The sequence below is a fragment of the Rhinolophus hipposideros genome, assembly GCF_964194185.1.
Source record: "Rhinolophus hipposideros genome assembly, chromosome: 19".
Taxonomy (NCBI): Eukaryota; Metazoa; Chordata; class Mammalia; order Chiroptera; family Rhinolophidae; genus Rhinolophus; species Rhinolophus hipposideros.
This window is the reverse complement of record NC_138065.1, coordinates 35,524,487-35,541,762: the sequence shown is the minus strand read 5'-3', so window position 1 is coordinate 35,541,762 and position 17,276 is coordinate 35,524,487. Positions and strand designations below refer to the sequence as shown.

The 17,276-nt window shown below is 44.4% G+C and overlaps 1 protein-coding gene across 6 annotated transcripts in view; it reads right to left on the bottom strand.

Moving 5' to 3' along the window:
• Window positions 1-17,276, bottom strand: part of HHAT (hedgehog acyltransferase) — a 268,672-nt gene that overhangs the window by 41,374 nt on the left and 210,022 nt on the right. For all 6 annotated transcript variants that reach the window (XM_081026421.1, XM_081026425.1, XM_081026420.1 and 3 more), the window contains one exon: window positions 8,328-8,472. In XM_081026421.1, the coding sequence (XP_080882547.1) occupies window positions 8,328-8,472 (145 nt within the window). The remainder of the gene's footprint in view (window positions 1-8,327; window positions 8,473-17,276) is intronic.

Genomic DNA, 17,276 nt, shown 5'->3' with positions numbered 1-17,276 from the left:
GCAATGTGAAGAGAGCCAGGTGATATCTGTACATGCAGTGGGTTATGTTATAGGAGATATACCCCAGCTTAGGACATACAAATACTTCATAATGGGCACTAAGCCTATTTGAACTTTGCCTCCGGCAAGAAATATTTATTATACTGGACAGTAAACAAATACCTTTTACTTTGGAGGAAGATACTATTTTCATCTTCCAAAGATGTCTTCCATATATTCTTGGAAAGAATTCTTGGAAAGACAGTTCAGAACAAAGGCAGTCAATGTCTCTCTTCAAAAAACATGCAAAAACACAAGACAGCCCTGGAGAACTGTCTCCTAACATGAACTGATGAAGTGAGTAAAAAACAAACCAACCAAACAAAAACACTCCTATAATTGAAAAGTACACAGAGATGTTGGCTTCAAGGACTAAGGGCTTAAAAATAATATGTGGTAGTGGGTTGTCTCAAAATATTGTGTCAAAAGTACACTGTCCAAAATGCAGCTCTGCTTTCCTCGGAGTTGGCTTCCCTCTCTACTTGGCTTTCCACTGGTGGTGGCAAGAGGGCTGTCAACAGCTCCAGCCCAATATTCTGACACCTCCGCAACAACAGAAGAAACAGGGCTTCTCCTTCCTAATAGTTCTAACAAAAACTGTGGAACTGCATCACATGAGGAGATGGACCACACAGACTAGCCAATCCTGGTCACATAGAGGGTATGTCCCACCAGAATGACACAGATTCAGAGTGGGGTAGAAGAGGTTTCTTCCCAAAGAATGGGAAACAGATGCTGAGCAAGCAAAACTGCATCTTTTGGGGCAGCTGGATGGCTCAGTTGATTAGAGCGTGAGCTCTGAACAGCAGGGTTTCCAGTTCAATTCCCACATGGGCCAGTGAGCTGCGCCCTCCACGACTAGATTGAAGACAAGGAGCTGCCGCTGAGCTTCCGAAGGGGCAGCTGAATGGCTCATTTGGTTAGAGCACGAAATCTCAACATCAGGTCGCGCGGGTTCGATTTCCCCATGAAATGGTGGGCTGTGCTTTCCGCAACTAAAGAAAACGCAACTGGATTTGGAGCTGAGCCACACCCTCCACAACTAGATTGAAGGACAACGACTTGGAGCGGATGGGCCCTGGAGAAACACACTGTTCCTTAATATTCCCCAATTAAAAACTAAGAACAAAAAAACTGCATCTTTCCCCTATACTACTCTCTACATACCTTCAAGATAACAAATCTCACATTTCTTCTGTGAAATTTAAGTACCATTGCTTTTTACAGGTAGATTCTCATTTTAATAAGGCTAGTGGCATGTCTACAGTGCTATTTTGTAACCAAATCTCTTGAGAAAGAAGCTATTGTAGTGGTGCCACAGAAGGGATGCTTTGTGTAAATAGCATTGTTCCCTTATCGTGCTATGGTCTGCTAAATAATGGCTCCTCCAAACCTGACCATGTCCTAATCCCTGGAAACCATGCAAGTCAGTTTATGTGGCAACAGGGATTTTGCAGATGTGGTCAAGTTAAGGATTCTGAGAGGGGGAAATTATCCTGGATTATCCCAGTGGGCCTGATGTAATCACCAGGGTCCTTATTGAAGAGACACAGAAGGAGTCAGATAGCAGGTGATGTGATGACAGGAGAAGAGGGACAGAGAGAAAGAGATTTAAAGATGCTATGCTGTTGGCTTTGAAGAGGAAGAAGGTAAGCCGTTGAGCCAAGGGATGTAACTGGCCTCTGGAAGCTGGAAAAAGCAAAGAAACAGATCCTCCCCCCTTAGGACCCCGAGAAGGACCCAGTCTGCACTTTAGTCCAACGAGACTGATTTCAGACTTCCGGCCTCCAGAACAGTAAGAGATAAATTTGTGTTCCTTGAAGTCATCAAGTTTGTAATAATTTGTTATAGCAGCCATAGGAAACAAATACAGGGGGCAACAGAAAGTGGGCGGTCAGTGCCCAGTGCACAAGTAAACAGAAGCAAACACAACGATGGGTCCTGCTGCACAAAGGAGTTTACTGCCAAAGCTGAGACACTTGATAGTGACGGCTCTTGCTAGATTTCCCTTCTGTTACAACAATGTTAAAATTAAATGTTACATATTCTTAATATTCCACACTTTTCAAAAATGTTCAGTCGTGACTTGAGGAGACAGTCTGGTGAAAGGGGGCTCCTGGCTACTAGTGTGTCTGATAAACATTTCAGACTCCCCTGTAACACTCAGGTGGCATGCACTGGCACGGCAGGTGCCGAACTATTTCTGTAGCCATTGGTTAAAAGTATAGTAATAGCTGTGATAAGAAGTCACATAAATGAATAATATAAATTCAGGATGTGTGCTTATTTCAGAAGCCACAGATGCACTATAACCCCAAGTGATTTCCTGGTTTAGGTCTTAGAGATCTCACTGCACATATCCTTTTATATAGTGAATATTCATCACATGGTGAGCAGATCTATTATGCAGATAGCTTAGTTAGAGAAAAAAGGGACTTACCTAAATTATAAAAAATATTGTGGTTTGATTTCAATTTCTGTCACCACATTTGTAATATACTCTTTCCCAGTTTTATTGACATATAATTGACTTGTAACATTGTATGAGTTTAAGTTACACCTCATAATGATTTGCTTGCAATATACTTCTGAATATCACCCTGAATATATATGATTGGGGGCAGGTAGATTGGGAGCCAAGGAGAGATAGAGATGTCAAATATTATATGCTAATAAATCAGTAAAAATCAAAATTATTTTATTTTTATTTGGGTTAAGTGTATTTAAGCTATATTAGTCTTTACTTGATAGTCTATTTAAAAACACTTTAAAATGTTCTCATATTCCATGAAACTCATTTCAAATGAATTCACAAAAGCTCCTAGATAACAGGAAAAAGTTTCACACAATTTCACAGAAAGTAGGATTTATTTAAATGCGCTATGATTCAAACTCCTTCCTAGATACTTTAGAAATTCTCTCAGGTGTGACATGGCCTCAGGCTCACTGCTGGATAAGAACTTCCACTCACTGTTTCTAACGTCCTATGTCTGCTGACTTGGCCTGAAATATTTTTAGGAAAACTGATGCCCAAGACGTCTGGGTGACCATGTAGCATAGAGTAAAGAAAAAACGGAGGCTTCTGAAAGTCTTTAAATTCAGATCCCAAGAATGTCCATAAATGGACCAATGTATAACCATGGATGAATTGCTTACCCTGTATCTACGTATCTTTACCAACAAAACAATGGGTGGGAAACTCCTGCTCCTCAGACTTTTCTAGAACTTGCAGAGGATCCAGTGAGGCAGAAGCAGAATCAATCAGAGACATGAAATCTCTATTTAAAGGAAAAGGCTAGTGAAGACGGTGAAACAAAGTAATCACAAAGGAAGAGGAGAGATTGACACCTGCCCTCTGTCTGCTCTCATCAAAAATGAAATTTCAGCACTAAGAATTTAACAAAATGTGAGGGAATGAGTTTCTATTTAACCACAGCCTTCCAGAATTTCCAGTGCAATGCCCCAGTTCAGCTTTAAATAAAACGGGCCTGTCCAGAGCCATTTGAGTTAGGAGATGAATAAACTGCATGGACAGGCTAGTCATCAGGGAGAAAATATACTTTCTCCATTGTCAGCTAGAAATAGCAAGCAAATATGGGGAGCATAAAGGTTCTGACCTGCATAAGAAAATTACTGGTTCCTCTCTCACTGCAATCCGGGGGAAAAGAACCAAATTCATCTCGCATTGGCATGGGGCCACTTCAGCAGCTAAGTGTTGTGACGTAGTTTGCCAAACTAGTCCAGGCAACAAGGAGGAGGGAAAACGTGTGTGCGCGCTTGCGCGAGTGCACGTGCATGTGTGTGTGTGCGTGTCCGTGCACGTGCGTATGTGTGCATGTGTGTGTGTGCACGTGTGGATATGCGTGTGTGTGTGCACGTGTGTGTGTGTGCATGTGTGTGTGTGTGTGCGTGTGTGTGCGTGCACGTGTGTGTGCGCGCACGTGTGTGTGTGTGTGTGTGTGTGTGTGTAACGGGAAGTCAGGCAGGGGAATGTTTGGTAGCTGCCGTGTTTCTACTGAGCTCCCATCCCTGCTTATCCCTAGATGCAGAATCCAGTGCCCACCTCCTCGGAAATGATCAGGTCTCCTTACAAAGCCCGGGACTTCCGGTGACAGAAGGCAATGGACTTTTCAGAAGGAACATCACGCTACATCCAGACAAACATAAAGCTCTCAGCCTGCTCCACGTCAGGTAAATACCCAATGGACAGATAAATGCCCACTAGACCCCCATGCCCACTGTCTGCCTTTTCTTCCCATTGTCCCACAGCTAAGAGTACTGTCAAGATACAACACACAGGTGGTTTATGGAGACCGGGCTTACAGATTTGGAGTGATCACATATTGATATTTGTGAGTTACAGAGAAGTCATCAACTATTTGTTCAAGAAATTAACTTACAGTTCAATGTTGAGGCTCTAAGGCAGACATGAGAAAGCTCCATTCATCAACAAGTGCTTCTGAGAGCCAAAGAGTTACATAAGAAATAAGCTGTGTTTGCTTCTGCAAAGCATGACACAGCATGGAGCCTCCTGGAACAGGTTTGGGGACCAAATCCCCAGCCACATCCTTCTCAGATCCCTGGACCCAACTAGGTTCTACACACACACACACACACACATACACACACACACACACACACACACACACCCCTCAACATTCACATTCCTCAAGCTGCTTGAAGTAAAGTTCAGTAGTAAAAATTTGGGGATTTTTCTTAAAGCAGAGATGTAAGATTCTTTATTCTCCACTGCATCAATTGAACATTACCTCTCCAGCCTCTGCAGCAGAGGTAACACTTGGTAGAAATGGTTTGTGTGCCCTGCGTACCAGAGCCCTAGAAGGCAACTCCGCATTTCCATCCCTTGGCTGGCGTTGTCCATTCTTCTGGACAGCAGGGCAGAGTGCACAGCAGAAAAGCAAGGCTCTGGTTTTACAGCTCATATCACCAACCCCATAGAGAACAGGACAGAGATTTTTACATAAGCTACTAAAATAAGCTTTGCAGCTTAAAGCAAACAGATCCATGTCTAAATTCAGTGAACTGGTGACAGAGAGGGACTGACCTCATCCTGAGATACTTCTAGGGACATCATGAGCTGGGAAAGGCTCTCTGAGAATTAGTGAGGCTGTATCTTCTATCTCAATAATCCTACGCTCCAGACACCTGTCTGCCCTCTTCCTACTCTTTCAGGACTCACTGAGACGAGATCTGATAGGGGACACAGTTCCTCATTATCACTACGACAGGTCCAGCCCATCAAGGCAGAGAGGGACAATGGTGGTTACCCCCAGGGAAGGGTCACCTTCCCATTAAACCTGGAAATCTGGAGACTGCACTGAAATGCTCTCCATCCCCTAAGACAGACTTCCTCACTTCATCACATTTTCCTCAGTGTGTAGAGGTGGGTCTTGGAACAACAGGTCTTGATTATGTGGCTGAAGGGACACAACCAGCATGTCAAACTTCTGGCTCATTCATCAGCAGGTCAACGACCTCTTATCTGAAACCTCTGGGGCCAGAGGAGTTTCATAATTCAGATTGATTTTTTAATTTTAGAAAGCTAATATAACACCGCAGCAAAGTCTGAGGAGGCATCCTATAACCTCATTAATACTTTTTGGTACCAAAACATAAATATTCATATTAATTTTCTATCAGGTCAATCATATTCGTTATGAAAAAAAATATCCAGAGTTCTCAAGGATGGGGGATTTGGCACCATCTGGTTCACTTTCCTCCTAGACATATCTAAACTCTATTACTCTGGGACAAAGACCCACAGCAGAGACCAGATAAATGGGGCAAGTGCCAAAGCCCCAGTAGCCATTCCCTGACTCAGGAAGCCAGCTGAGATGGGGCCAGGCTGATCTGAAGAATCCCTGACACAGAAAATGCCTTCGAAGCTGAGCTTCCCTGGCCTCAAAACCCAGGGAGGAACAATTCCATAGAGCCCTCCATGTTCAGAGAACCAGTCCCCAGGACTCCTGTACCTGGCTCCACGGAGGACACAATATATATCCAATCACAGACCATAGTAAGAGCCACACTGCAGCAGCAGACCAGATTTTTCAGAGCCCTGACCTCACGTGACTGCTGTTAGCTCCACAGGGTATGGGGCAAGTCGTGTTTTGATCTTTCTGCCTTTGAGAAGCAGAAGGAAGGTCTTACAGCTCTGTCTTTCTCTCAGCCCCTTTAAATGCCAGCATCCCCAGGTTCCACCCCCACCCTATTCTCTTCTCACTCTGTGCATGTTCCTTGGTTAGTTGTTTCCATGGTCTCACCTACCACCTTCACGCTCTTGACTCCCATATCTCAAGCATTTAGTCCCACCCTCCTCCCCCCTCCAACTTACATTTTAACTGCCCCTTGGGTAGCTCCAGCTGCTTTCCTTGTACACCCTTTCCCACTGTGCCATAGCTTACTAACACCTGTGTGCTCTCCCCCATCTCCCTGCTTTGCACTTAGGTTGGTCACATGACTGGTTATGACCAATGGAACGTGAGCAGAAACGTCTTGTGTCACTTCTGGTGGGGATATTTAGTACCTGTGCTCCATCCCCATGTCTCTTTGCCCCCCATGATGGCAGGACAAGGTGGTGGAGAATCAAAACAGAAACACTCTAAGTCCTGGAGTCACTGCTTAGAAAAAGCCACTGGTTCTGCATTGAAATGTGAGAAGAATAAACTTCTAAGAGGAAACATTACTGAGAGTTTGGAATTATCTGACAGAGCAGCAGCGAGTGTTACTTACCCCATACACCTGCCTTTTCCACCTGGCAAGTTCCTACTTTCTGTGGTCAAAATTCCAATTTAAATGCCACTTCTTTTGTGAAGTCCACCTTCCACGGGAAGGTCAGCCACTCCATCCTATGACCTCTACCAGCTTACTCATGCGTCTGGCACTGTAATGACTCGAATCTATTGACACATTTCTGTTTGCACGCTTGGGTCCCACATTTGTGTGTGCTTCCTCTTCCATCCTTGTTGTCTCAGTGCCTTTGAGTAGCAACCACCCGATATGTTTGTTTTACTGAAGCAAAGATCTGAGCCTTCTCGCTCATGAGACCAGCAAACCCCAAGCCAGCATTTTCCCACACCATTCTCGGCTTTGTGCTGGGTACTGTGGTAGGACGCTAGATAAGTAAGACACTGTCACCCACCTCTAGAAGAGTTTTTATCTTTAGGTCCTCAGCACCCCTTTATCTCCCATCTTTATTAAAGGACATCCTCTACTTTGAAAGTATATGGTCTTTTCAGGAAGTATCAGCTAAGCCATTTCTCTGAAGGCAAGATCAAAGAGGGGTGTTATAGCGACAAGATGAAAGCAGAAGAGGGCTCGCTCTCTCTCTCGGCCCCTTTGAGCCTGGCTCACCCAAGCTGCCACAATGTAGATTCATGACCTGGCATCCTGGGATCACAAAACTATGTCAGGGTTATTTCTGGTGTGAAAAGAGCCGTAGCGAAAGCATCACTGGGGAGCCAGAGGTGGAGATGACAGCCTAGTATGCAGTCATGTGATTACCACTTGGCAAAGCTTCCGAACCAAAGCACAAATCCCTGCCACTGCTCAGGGAAACTTAGCTTTTAATACATAGGGAATAGGCTAAAGTAGTGTGTACTGTAAGGAGTTCCCTTTCTCCCAATTCTCTTAAGGATGTAACTCTTAGTTCCAGCCCCAGCGAAATGGGGACATGAAATAAGTGATGGTCAATTATTAATGCAATGTTTTCACAACAATTCCCACAGACTAGCATTTTACCTGCTGCTAGTGGACATTCAGATGAGCCGTTCATGTACATTAAACATAAGGTCGGCTACTCGTGCTGGCATCCCAGAGTTCAGACAAAAACCTCCCTAAGAAAGAGCTGCAGCCATGCCCACAGCTGCAGGAGAGCACAACGGGCCTTCTAGGACATAATCCTAGTAGGACTTTCAGAATGGTAAATGTTAGACTTTGCAGTGTGCTGAAGGCGGGGATCGACAGGCAGTAGGGGAGATCAGAAAAAAGGAAAGAATTGGAGAGCTAAGTCAGCAGAACGGAATGGGAGAGTTTGGGAGAGTCTATTTTGAGGTTAAGTGTCACGTGTCATAGATAAGAGGGACATCAAAATAGGGGACACTTAAAGTCACAGCTAAACACAGGGAACCGTTCCTGGCTGGTATTTACAGGTCACATACTGTGAATAGAACAATGACTGTGCCCCCCTCCCCCATCCCAGTCAAGATACAAAGGGCAAATGTAGAACACAAGAAATTGGCTGAAAACAGCATTCCCCCGCAACTTACCTTGTATGAAGATCCTATTCCAGTAGATTTTCCCAACTTGATTGCCCCCGAGAAACACCAGGTTGGACAGGATCAGCATGGAGGTGGAACAAGAGGCGAGGGCAGCGTGGAGCCGACGGCGAGCTCGTGGGGAGAGGAACTGGACCTGTGGGGGAAAAGGAAAGAAGACGTCTCATCACAAGGATGAAAAATGAGACTGGGACGTCGTCCAGCCTTCCTCGGTCCCGGGCCCGCGATGCCCCACCAAGAGCCGGAAGTAGGTTGTTACATAAACAGGTCTCAAAACTGCTATTCCGGGAACACGCTTATTTTGGTCTAAGGAGAGAAGTCACACACCTCCACTTCCTACGACCAAAATGGGCTTTCCTCGGACATGGGTAACACAAGGCGGGAAGCTAGTTAAGATGTAGCTGGAATGTCGCCACACATTTTCTGCATGTAAATCTATAGGCACAAGAAGCTTTTGCACTGCTTTCCATGGTAACAAGCACAGCTCCGTATAATGGGGTCAAGATCCTGATCTTCTGAGCCGGTTTACTTGACCCTGGAAAGCCACCCCATAACTCTGGCCCACTATTAGGACGAATCCCATTAAGAGGGTACAGGAGAGTCAGTACAAGCGGACTCCGTTCCTGGAATCAGAGACCAGGGCACACACCCCGCTGACAGTGAGCTGGCAGCAGTGTCACAATGGCGGCTTCTCACAGCACCTGAAACAGGCAGGAACGGAAGAGACGTTTTCCAGCATTGATTGTAAAGGACTCTGCTCATCCATCTGAGGTCTTCATTGTACTCTTCCCTCCCCTTTTACTATCTTCTCAAGAATTTCATAAAGTCAACAAAGCCTTTATTCCTCAGCATTGCCTGCTCTGGTGGCCCTCGGGAGTGAGGTCACAGTGCTGTGTTTGGACTGTGTGAGCCCATGAGCACATCACAGGGACTGTCCTTTGGGACTGTGTCTTCAGAATGAGAACCAGGTACAGTGCAACAGCCAGACACATGGGACCCCGGGGCTTCTGACCAGTACCTCAGCCTGATCCCAAGACATGGAAAACAGAGGCAGCAAAGGGTCTAAGACAATTCCTGAACATCCTCCTGACACCTGCGCATCTAGGGGGTGACCTGCACCTTGATTTCAGCTGTGCTTCAAAATTCTGAATTACCCGGATTCACGGCAGGCAAAAAGGACTAAGGTGGAGGGTGACTCTCCAGCAGGAGGCTTATTTACTTGGGCGGACCCTGCTGTGGCTCATCGGTGGCCATTCTGTAAGCCTGGGCAGTGTCCTCTGAAAGTCTAGAGAAATGAATTCCCAGCACCCTCCCCTTTTCTGTCCCGCCAGTCCCCGCACCTGTTCTGTATGCTCAGGCATAGCTGCTACCACACATCTCCCCTTCCATGGCTCTCTCCTCCAGCATCACATTGGACCATAGCTCTACTGCCACCATACATGACAAGCTGTTCAGCAGGCACTGACTGAGTTGTCTGCCTGGGCCTGATGGTTCTGGAAACCTCTCCAGTGCTGCTGACATGTTCTTGGTGAGAGGCCACCAGACAAGATGACCTCTCGTCTCTCCCCCTGCTCTAAGAGGCCACCAGCCCGTACACAGGATGCTGTCAAACAAGACCAGCTATGAGAAAACGACACGGTCTCAAAAACGGTAATTAAAGAGAAACGGGGACAAAGCAGGCTTGTAATTCAGCAGTCTTCACCTCTGAGGATAAGGAGACATTAATCTCCCAGTTTCTGTATTGTACAGCAGAGGAAGGTATTTTTCTGGGTATTACTGACATAATTAGCAATAACTGGGGAGGCAGGGTGAGAGGAAGCAGGGAGATAAGGGGGAAAAATCCAGAATAATAAATCAAGAGAATATGAATTGTCTTAATTGGCATAAATGTGTCCAAATAATTCTCTCCAGGTACAGGGACACTGGTAACACATTTGATTTCTAATGAGTACTCTGCCACTTCTGTTCTAACCCCATCAGTCTCCCTACACCTTACATCCTGTTTTGTGAATTCAAAGTCGCCATGTGATCTTTTATCGATGTCAGTTACAGAGAGCACAAATAGCTTGCTTAAGCTCAAAGTGGTTCTCCTTTTGTGACAAATGATTACAATTATTAAATAATCAACAGAGAAACTGAGAAAGGAAATGCTCTTTGCATTGGGTTGCTAAGCAGGGCGGCGGTGCCAGGTTACGTGATACAGGGTAAGGGTAGGCTCCAGTGGGAGGCAGAGCTGAGGAGAAAAGGGTAGAGCAAGGGAGGAGGTGAGGGAGAATGAATGCGGGAGGTACAGGGCTCCTCTAAAGCACCTGAGGCCCTAGTGCCCTTCATTCTCCGATTACCCCAGTATCTCTCTCGGCTACATGAGTCAATAAATGCCCATTTCTGCTTAGGGGGGAAAAGTCTAAATAATAGCAAATATGAAGGAGCCTCTGCTCTCAGAGCTAGGAGGGAAGGCACCTAAAATCTGAAATGACTGATGACAATTCAGTTTTTAGAAATAGTTTTTTTTGTTTGTTTTTTTTTTAAGCAAGAACGTTAAAGACACAGGCTATTGAAATCAATAAGCTAGAAAGACTTAAAGGAGAAATCAAGATGCTCATGGGCAATGCTTGATTATCCCTCAAGGTGAGTGGGTGGAAGACAAAATAGATGATGATAAAGAAAATTCAAAAACCTAATTTTAACTAATAGTCCATCCTCTGAACTGACAAAATTAGCCTTGCCAATAAGTAGTGAACTTGACAAAGCATTGTTTCTCTTCATTGGGAGTCAGTGGGAGAGCAGAATTATGGACCACAAGGAAGGAAGAGAGGGCCTGTCTGGAGAGTCCACAAGAGGGTAATAAGTAACAGCAAAGCAGATGTTAAGTCTCGGCTGCAATCATCTCTCCTCTTCAAATCCCCCAGACACACTGTACAAGATGACACTTTTAACGTTAGGGATTTCTTTCTCTGTCTTGGGAACCAGTTGGCCTCAGTCATTGGTTTACAGGAACTCTAGAGGAAATTTCCATACCTAGGGGGTTCCAAGAGGAAAAATGCCATATGAGCAATGCTGGAAGAACATATTCCCTTGGCCCAGCCAGCTCCATTTATAAATATGACTTTCTGAATCTCTAGAGCCATTGGGCCAAAGTCCACACTTTAAACTCTTTGCTTTTCTATTCTCTCCTCTGAAGTCCTATTGTAATTATTGTCATCATTCCTGTGGTCATTTACATCTTGGATGCTGGCTGTCCATGAGCAAGGGACCTTGTATGTTAGTCATCCATCCTCATGGCTTAGGTGCTTGAAAACCCCCCTTGGTAGGAGAACTCAAGTTGAGGAGTTGTAAACTAAATGGGGAAATAGATCGGTGTACAGTGAAGAGCCTTCAGGTATGAAAATAAGAATCGGAAACTTGATCAGATAAGGCAACAACTGGTAAACAGAATTTCATGTGCATTAACATGAATATATCAAGATAAAAAGGAGCTCTGGTCTGGTCTCTTCCCAGAGAATAGTGGCAATCCAGTACCCTGGCAGCAAGGAGCTGGGCTGGCACTGTCCCCCGGAGGACGTTTGGGAATTTGTTGGGCAGAACTGTCCTGCTCGAAATGCCAACAGCACCCTCTGGAGAGAGGGTGAAATGTTTTCTTCCACATTCATTATAGAGCTGACGTCCCTCTCGGCCTATGGGGGCACAGAAGAGCCCTTCTTCTCTCATTAGAAGCAATGCCAAAACCATTCCCCCTTTCCCTTGGGCCCCAGAAAAGTGCCTCTCATGGCAGGGAAAGGGCTCCTTACAGGGCCCCAGTGCTAGCCCCTCCCACCCCACGCCTTACCACCTGGCCTCAAATGTGAGCGTGGAGGAGCCTCCTGTGCCCCAGTCAGGTTCAGGCACGATGTACCATCAGTTCCAAGCCCTGTCACCCCCACACCCCTGGAACCCGGAGGAAGAACGGGAGGTGGAGCAGGTTAGAACACATCACTGCTCCTGTGCAGGGTGACCAGTTTTCCGGCATGGACTCTGACCTACAGGACAAGTTGGGGCAATTTCTCTCCACATTCATGTCACTATAACCCCTCCTGCAGGCCCAAGGGCAGGTACTGGGCTTTGGGCCTGGATACAGCAAGCCCCTCAGAACTTCCGGAAGTACAGGCAGACCTCTAACCCCTCGATACAAGTACGCTGTCTCTGACGGAAGAAACAAGCGGTGGAATATGGGAATGTTATAATGATAGTTCAGCAGCGGCTTTAAACTTCCCTCTAAGACACTGATTCCAAAGGTGAGGCATGGAACCCACACCGAGTAAACCAGGACTGAACTAAACTTCTGTCAAACTAGTCTGAATTTCCTGCTGTGAGGTGTCCATGGCTCGTGTCCACAGCTCGTGTGTGTTTGTTCATATCTCCATGGCAACTCCTTTATCGTTTCCAGTCAACATCCTGTCCCTGTAAATCATAGGACTGGCTGGGGCAAACAAGCCAGGCCTAAGGGCGGGGGTGGGGGTGGTCTGCTGAATCTGGGTCAGAAGTGATACTCAGAACAGCCCGGGAGGGGAAGGCAGATGGTGGGGCTGCTGGCTGTGGTGCTCGGTGGGCCCCACACTTGTCCACGGATGGGCTGCACGCGGGGCCAAGCCAGGAAGAGGGGATGGGCTGAGCATCTGGGGGAGCAGATGGGCCGGAGAAATGGCTGCTGGAGATGGTGACAAAGGCTTGGCAAGTGGGACCTGATACAGTTTATTTTTAAGTGGGGGAGAAGCTAAAAAAAGAAACTGGGTGGGTTTGAGCAGCTGGACAGAGTTCTTCCAAACAATCACTGAAACTTTTCATTTTCTAATACAAATGCTCACCAGAGGGTAAGAGAGGATGAGGAAGGAAATGGCAAGGCGGGAGATGACCCCATGGGCTGTAAAGATGAGGCCACCACCAACAAAACACTTCCAGCTCTTATGAATGAGAAGTGTGGCCAGAGTGAAACACTCAGGGTCAGGAGGACTCCAACTCCAAAGTCATTCCAGGTCCCCCTGTGCCATCTCTGTACCAACCTGCCAGGGCAATGCTTCCCTTGCTTCCTTTCTCAAGACACTCTGGTCATTTCTGTTTAGAAGTCTCTGGTTTACCAGTTACGCGTCTCCCTCGTATTCCTAGCAGCACGGTAAGTTCCTGAAGGATGGGGCGGCTTATTCTTCAATCTGCATCACGCGACCCACGCATATTCTGTGCATGCTCTGTGATCATCCTGTCTCTCTCTTTGCCCTAAATAAGCTACAGAACCTCCTGACTTCCTTAAGGTTCCATCCCATCCTATGTCCAAGCCAAATGGCTACCTGAAGGCACTCAGAAAGCCATGCTTCCTTCCTTCTTGTAAGTGTACGGAGCTTCAAAAAATATCTGGTCAATGAAGTTACATTTTCCAAACTCTGGTTGCTACTTAGATCTAAGCAATGCATTCTCCTGAGAGAGAATCAAATATCTACAGTGATGAAGGCAAAGCCAGTTTTACTTACATGGACAAGGCACCTGCTCTATAGTCTAGATGTCCAGCTTACTTGAAAACAGCAGAGGCTGTATTGTGGAAAGGAAACCACTGTCAGGACAGAATGTAAAGAGACATAATGGTCTCCTCTAGGCAAAGGTGTCAGACAGGGGTGTATTTACCTCCTTATTTGTTTAATCTGTATATAAACATATATGAAAAACTGGGCTAGACTAAGAGGAAGGAGGAATGAAAACTGGTGGAAGAAATACCAGTAACTTAAGATATACAGATGACACATCTTACTAACAGAAAGTACTTAAAATAGGAATAATCAAATAGATCAATGCAACAGAATAGATCCCCCAAATGAACCCATGTATATTTAGATGTTTATTATATATTAAAGGAGATCTTTCAACCCACTGGGGAAAGTATGGACCATTGAATAAAATTATTTTAAAATGTAAAAACAATTCTTAGTTGTAGGCCACACAAAAACAGGGAATAGTTCAGATTTGGACCACGGGCCATAGTTCACCAACTCCTGCTCTATTCTATTTTTGGTATCTGCCTTAAAGGAACACATACATATGCACAAGGAGGCATGAATAGACATCTTCATTGCAGCTGTATTTGCAGAAGAAAAAAATTAGAAAAACAACTACATTTTCAACAATAGAAGAATGGCTAAACAAATTATGATATATCCATACCACGTGCAATTATGCAGATCTACACTAACATAGAAACATTTTCAAAACATACCAGGAAAAGGAAAAAAAGTACAAATTTTCAGAATATCATACCTTTCGCGCGCGCACACACACACACACACACACACACACACACTTCCATAATTTACTACTACACATAGTAGTAAATTATGGAAGGCTATACTCCAATCTGGTAACAATGGTTACCTCTTATGGGAGGAAAATTAGTGAGGTGTGTTTGTTTGGGGGGATGGGTATCTTATATGACTGCAGTCTTACCTGCATTTTTTTAAGAGCATGTGGTCATGAATGACTTCATCAATTAAAAAGAATAACAAAAAAGGAAATCTAGGAATCTTTCCACTAAATGACCTTAGACCTTAGCCACCTCCCCTGAGTATAAAGAGTCAAGGCACATGGGTGGGAAGATGGAAGCCAGATGACTATCATACCCAAGTTATGGCTGCTCGTGGTACTTGGGTCTCCCTCTCCAGGCAGCCCTGAGGTCCCATGGGACTATTAAATAAGCCTAGGACGTGACAGCTCTGGCCTAAGCTATATGCTGTTCAAAAATAAAAACAATAGCATAGGGCGAAGCCTGCTTTTTGACCAAACTTAATATTTAAAAATCTAAAACTGACAAACAGGTAAAGCACTGCAAAATGGTTCACCAAGTGATAGCACAGAAAACTCTTCTAGTGACATCCAGTTAAACACAGTAGATGAGACATTCTCTGCTCCCTTCATAAACCCCTGTAAAATACAAGTAAACATTTGAAAAGATAGAAATCCACAGACAAGGAATGGAAGAGAGATGAATAGCAGGTGAACAAAATCAACCCATTTTTGTAAAAGAGAAAGTAGGTAGAGGAATTAGCAGAGCTGAGATACCTGAATACCAAAGAGAAGAAAGTCATTCATACACCAGGTCCCCAGAGGGCCCAGCCATTGGCGGCACCATATACCACAGATGGCAACAGTAAACCATGTAGGAAAAAAACAGGGAGATTGGTTAAAAATTCAGGTAATGAGCATACAGACCCCAGGTTTCCCTTTTTCTCCACTCCCATGATGTGTTTTTTTTCATGACTAAATTGCATCAGAGAGACTATACACTCAGAGACAACATTTACAGTGACATTTCAGAATACAAATACCAAAGATATTTGAATTAAACTTCTAGAGGGAAAAAAAAAACAGATTATATACAAAGAATCAAGGATCAAAATGGCAACAGTAAAGCTGAAAACTGAAAGACAAATCATATCTTCAAATTGTTCAGGAGAAATTACTTTTCAACCTAAAATTCAGTGCTCTGATGTTCAATTAATCATGAAGGTAGAATAAAGGCAGTTTTGAAAATACAAGGTCTCAAAAAAACAAATTATCACCATGGTCCTTTTCTAAGGAAGCTACTAAAGGATGTGCTCCACCAAATTAAAGTGAGTGGGGAAAAACAAGAAGGAAATCTGGGGCCCAAGACACAGGAAAGAGAAGAAGGGAAGTGTCAGGACAACAGCTGTACAGCAGATCTAAATAGAAATGAACCAGATGAGAAAGAAGGATGGCAGGGCTTCAAGAGAGATTCTCCAGGAAAAGAAAAGAGCTGACAGATGACCAGATATATCTGACCACGTAGAAAATACTTCTAAGGACTTTTCAGTTTTACTGGAGAGATTGGAAAGCAATGGTGACAGTAAACTACTAATCAAACAAACAAAAAAAAAGGCAAGGCAATTCTTAATCTGAGGGGGTGGGAGAAACAGTGGATTGAGAAGCGAAATGGGGATTATGGTATATTTTAAAAATTATTTATTTCTTTCTATATTAACTGGTTTGGCAGTGAGTCACACAACATAGTGATAACACTATAAACACTGAGTACTGATTTAACCAAAAATAAAGATATTATTATATGTGGAGGAGAAGTAAGAAGTAGGTCTAAGATGCAAAAACCTCATGTAGCTTTCGAGTAGTTATTATATGTAATTAATAAAGAAATTACAGAATACATTTTAGAAACAGGTAGATATCAGAAATAACTAAGAGAACTGGAAGTTGTTGATGGGGAGAAGAACACAGGAGTGGGAGGAATGGAGACGGCTCTCCTACTTACTCATCTAAATGAAGCCTTGTGGACTTCTGAGCCCTGAACATGTATTTCTGAAACTTTCTGGTTTCAGTTCTTTCCACTGTAAATCAGGGATAATGATAACCCTTACCTATAAAGCTCCTATTAAAATAACATGAGATAATAGGGTAAAAATGCTTTCGTGAACATTCCCACTTCACTTGGACTGCTTTTTAAGAAGAGTTATTCCACAGACAGGGTAAGTGGAGCCACAAGTGAAACACAAGTTGCCCACAGCTGGGATGTCAATTAATCGAACGCCAGATGTGCACAAGCAGCAAGGAGACATGAAGTGAATGAGTGATCTAAGTGTATGGGGTTTATCAAGAAAGACTTCTCCTCTAGTCTGAAATCCAGGAAGCTTAGAACAGGTCATGGGTTAACTCAGTTTGACTCCCTTGCTAATTGAACTAACCGTGTGTTCTTAGACAAATAACTTGCTCCAGTCTCTAGTTTCCTCATCTGTAAAATTGGAGGTAATCACACCTGCCCCGAAGGGCTGTTGTGAAGGTTAAATAAAATAAGAAATGTGAAAGATCTTTTGCAGGAGTTGATACATTTTCTTCTTTGGCAAAGGTTGGCAGCTGCAACAGCCCCCCATGCGTTTGCTCCTGAGAATGACAACT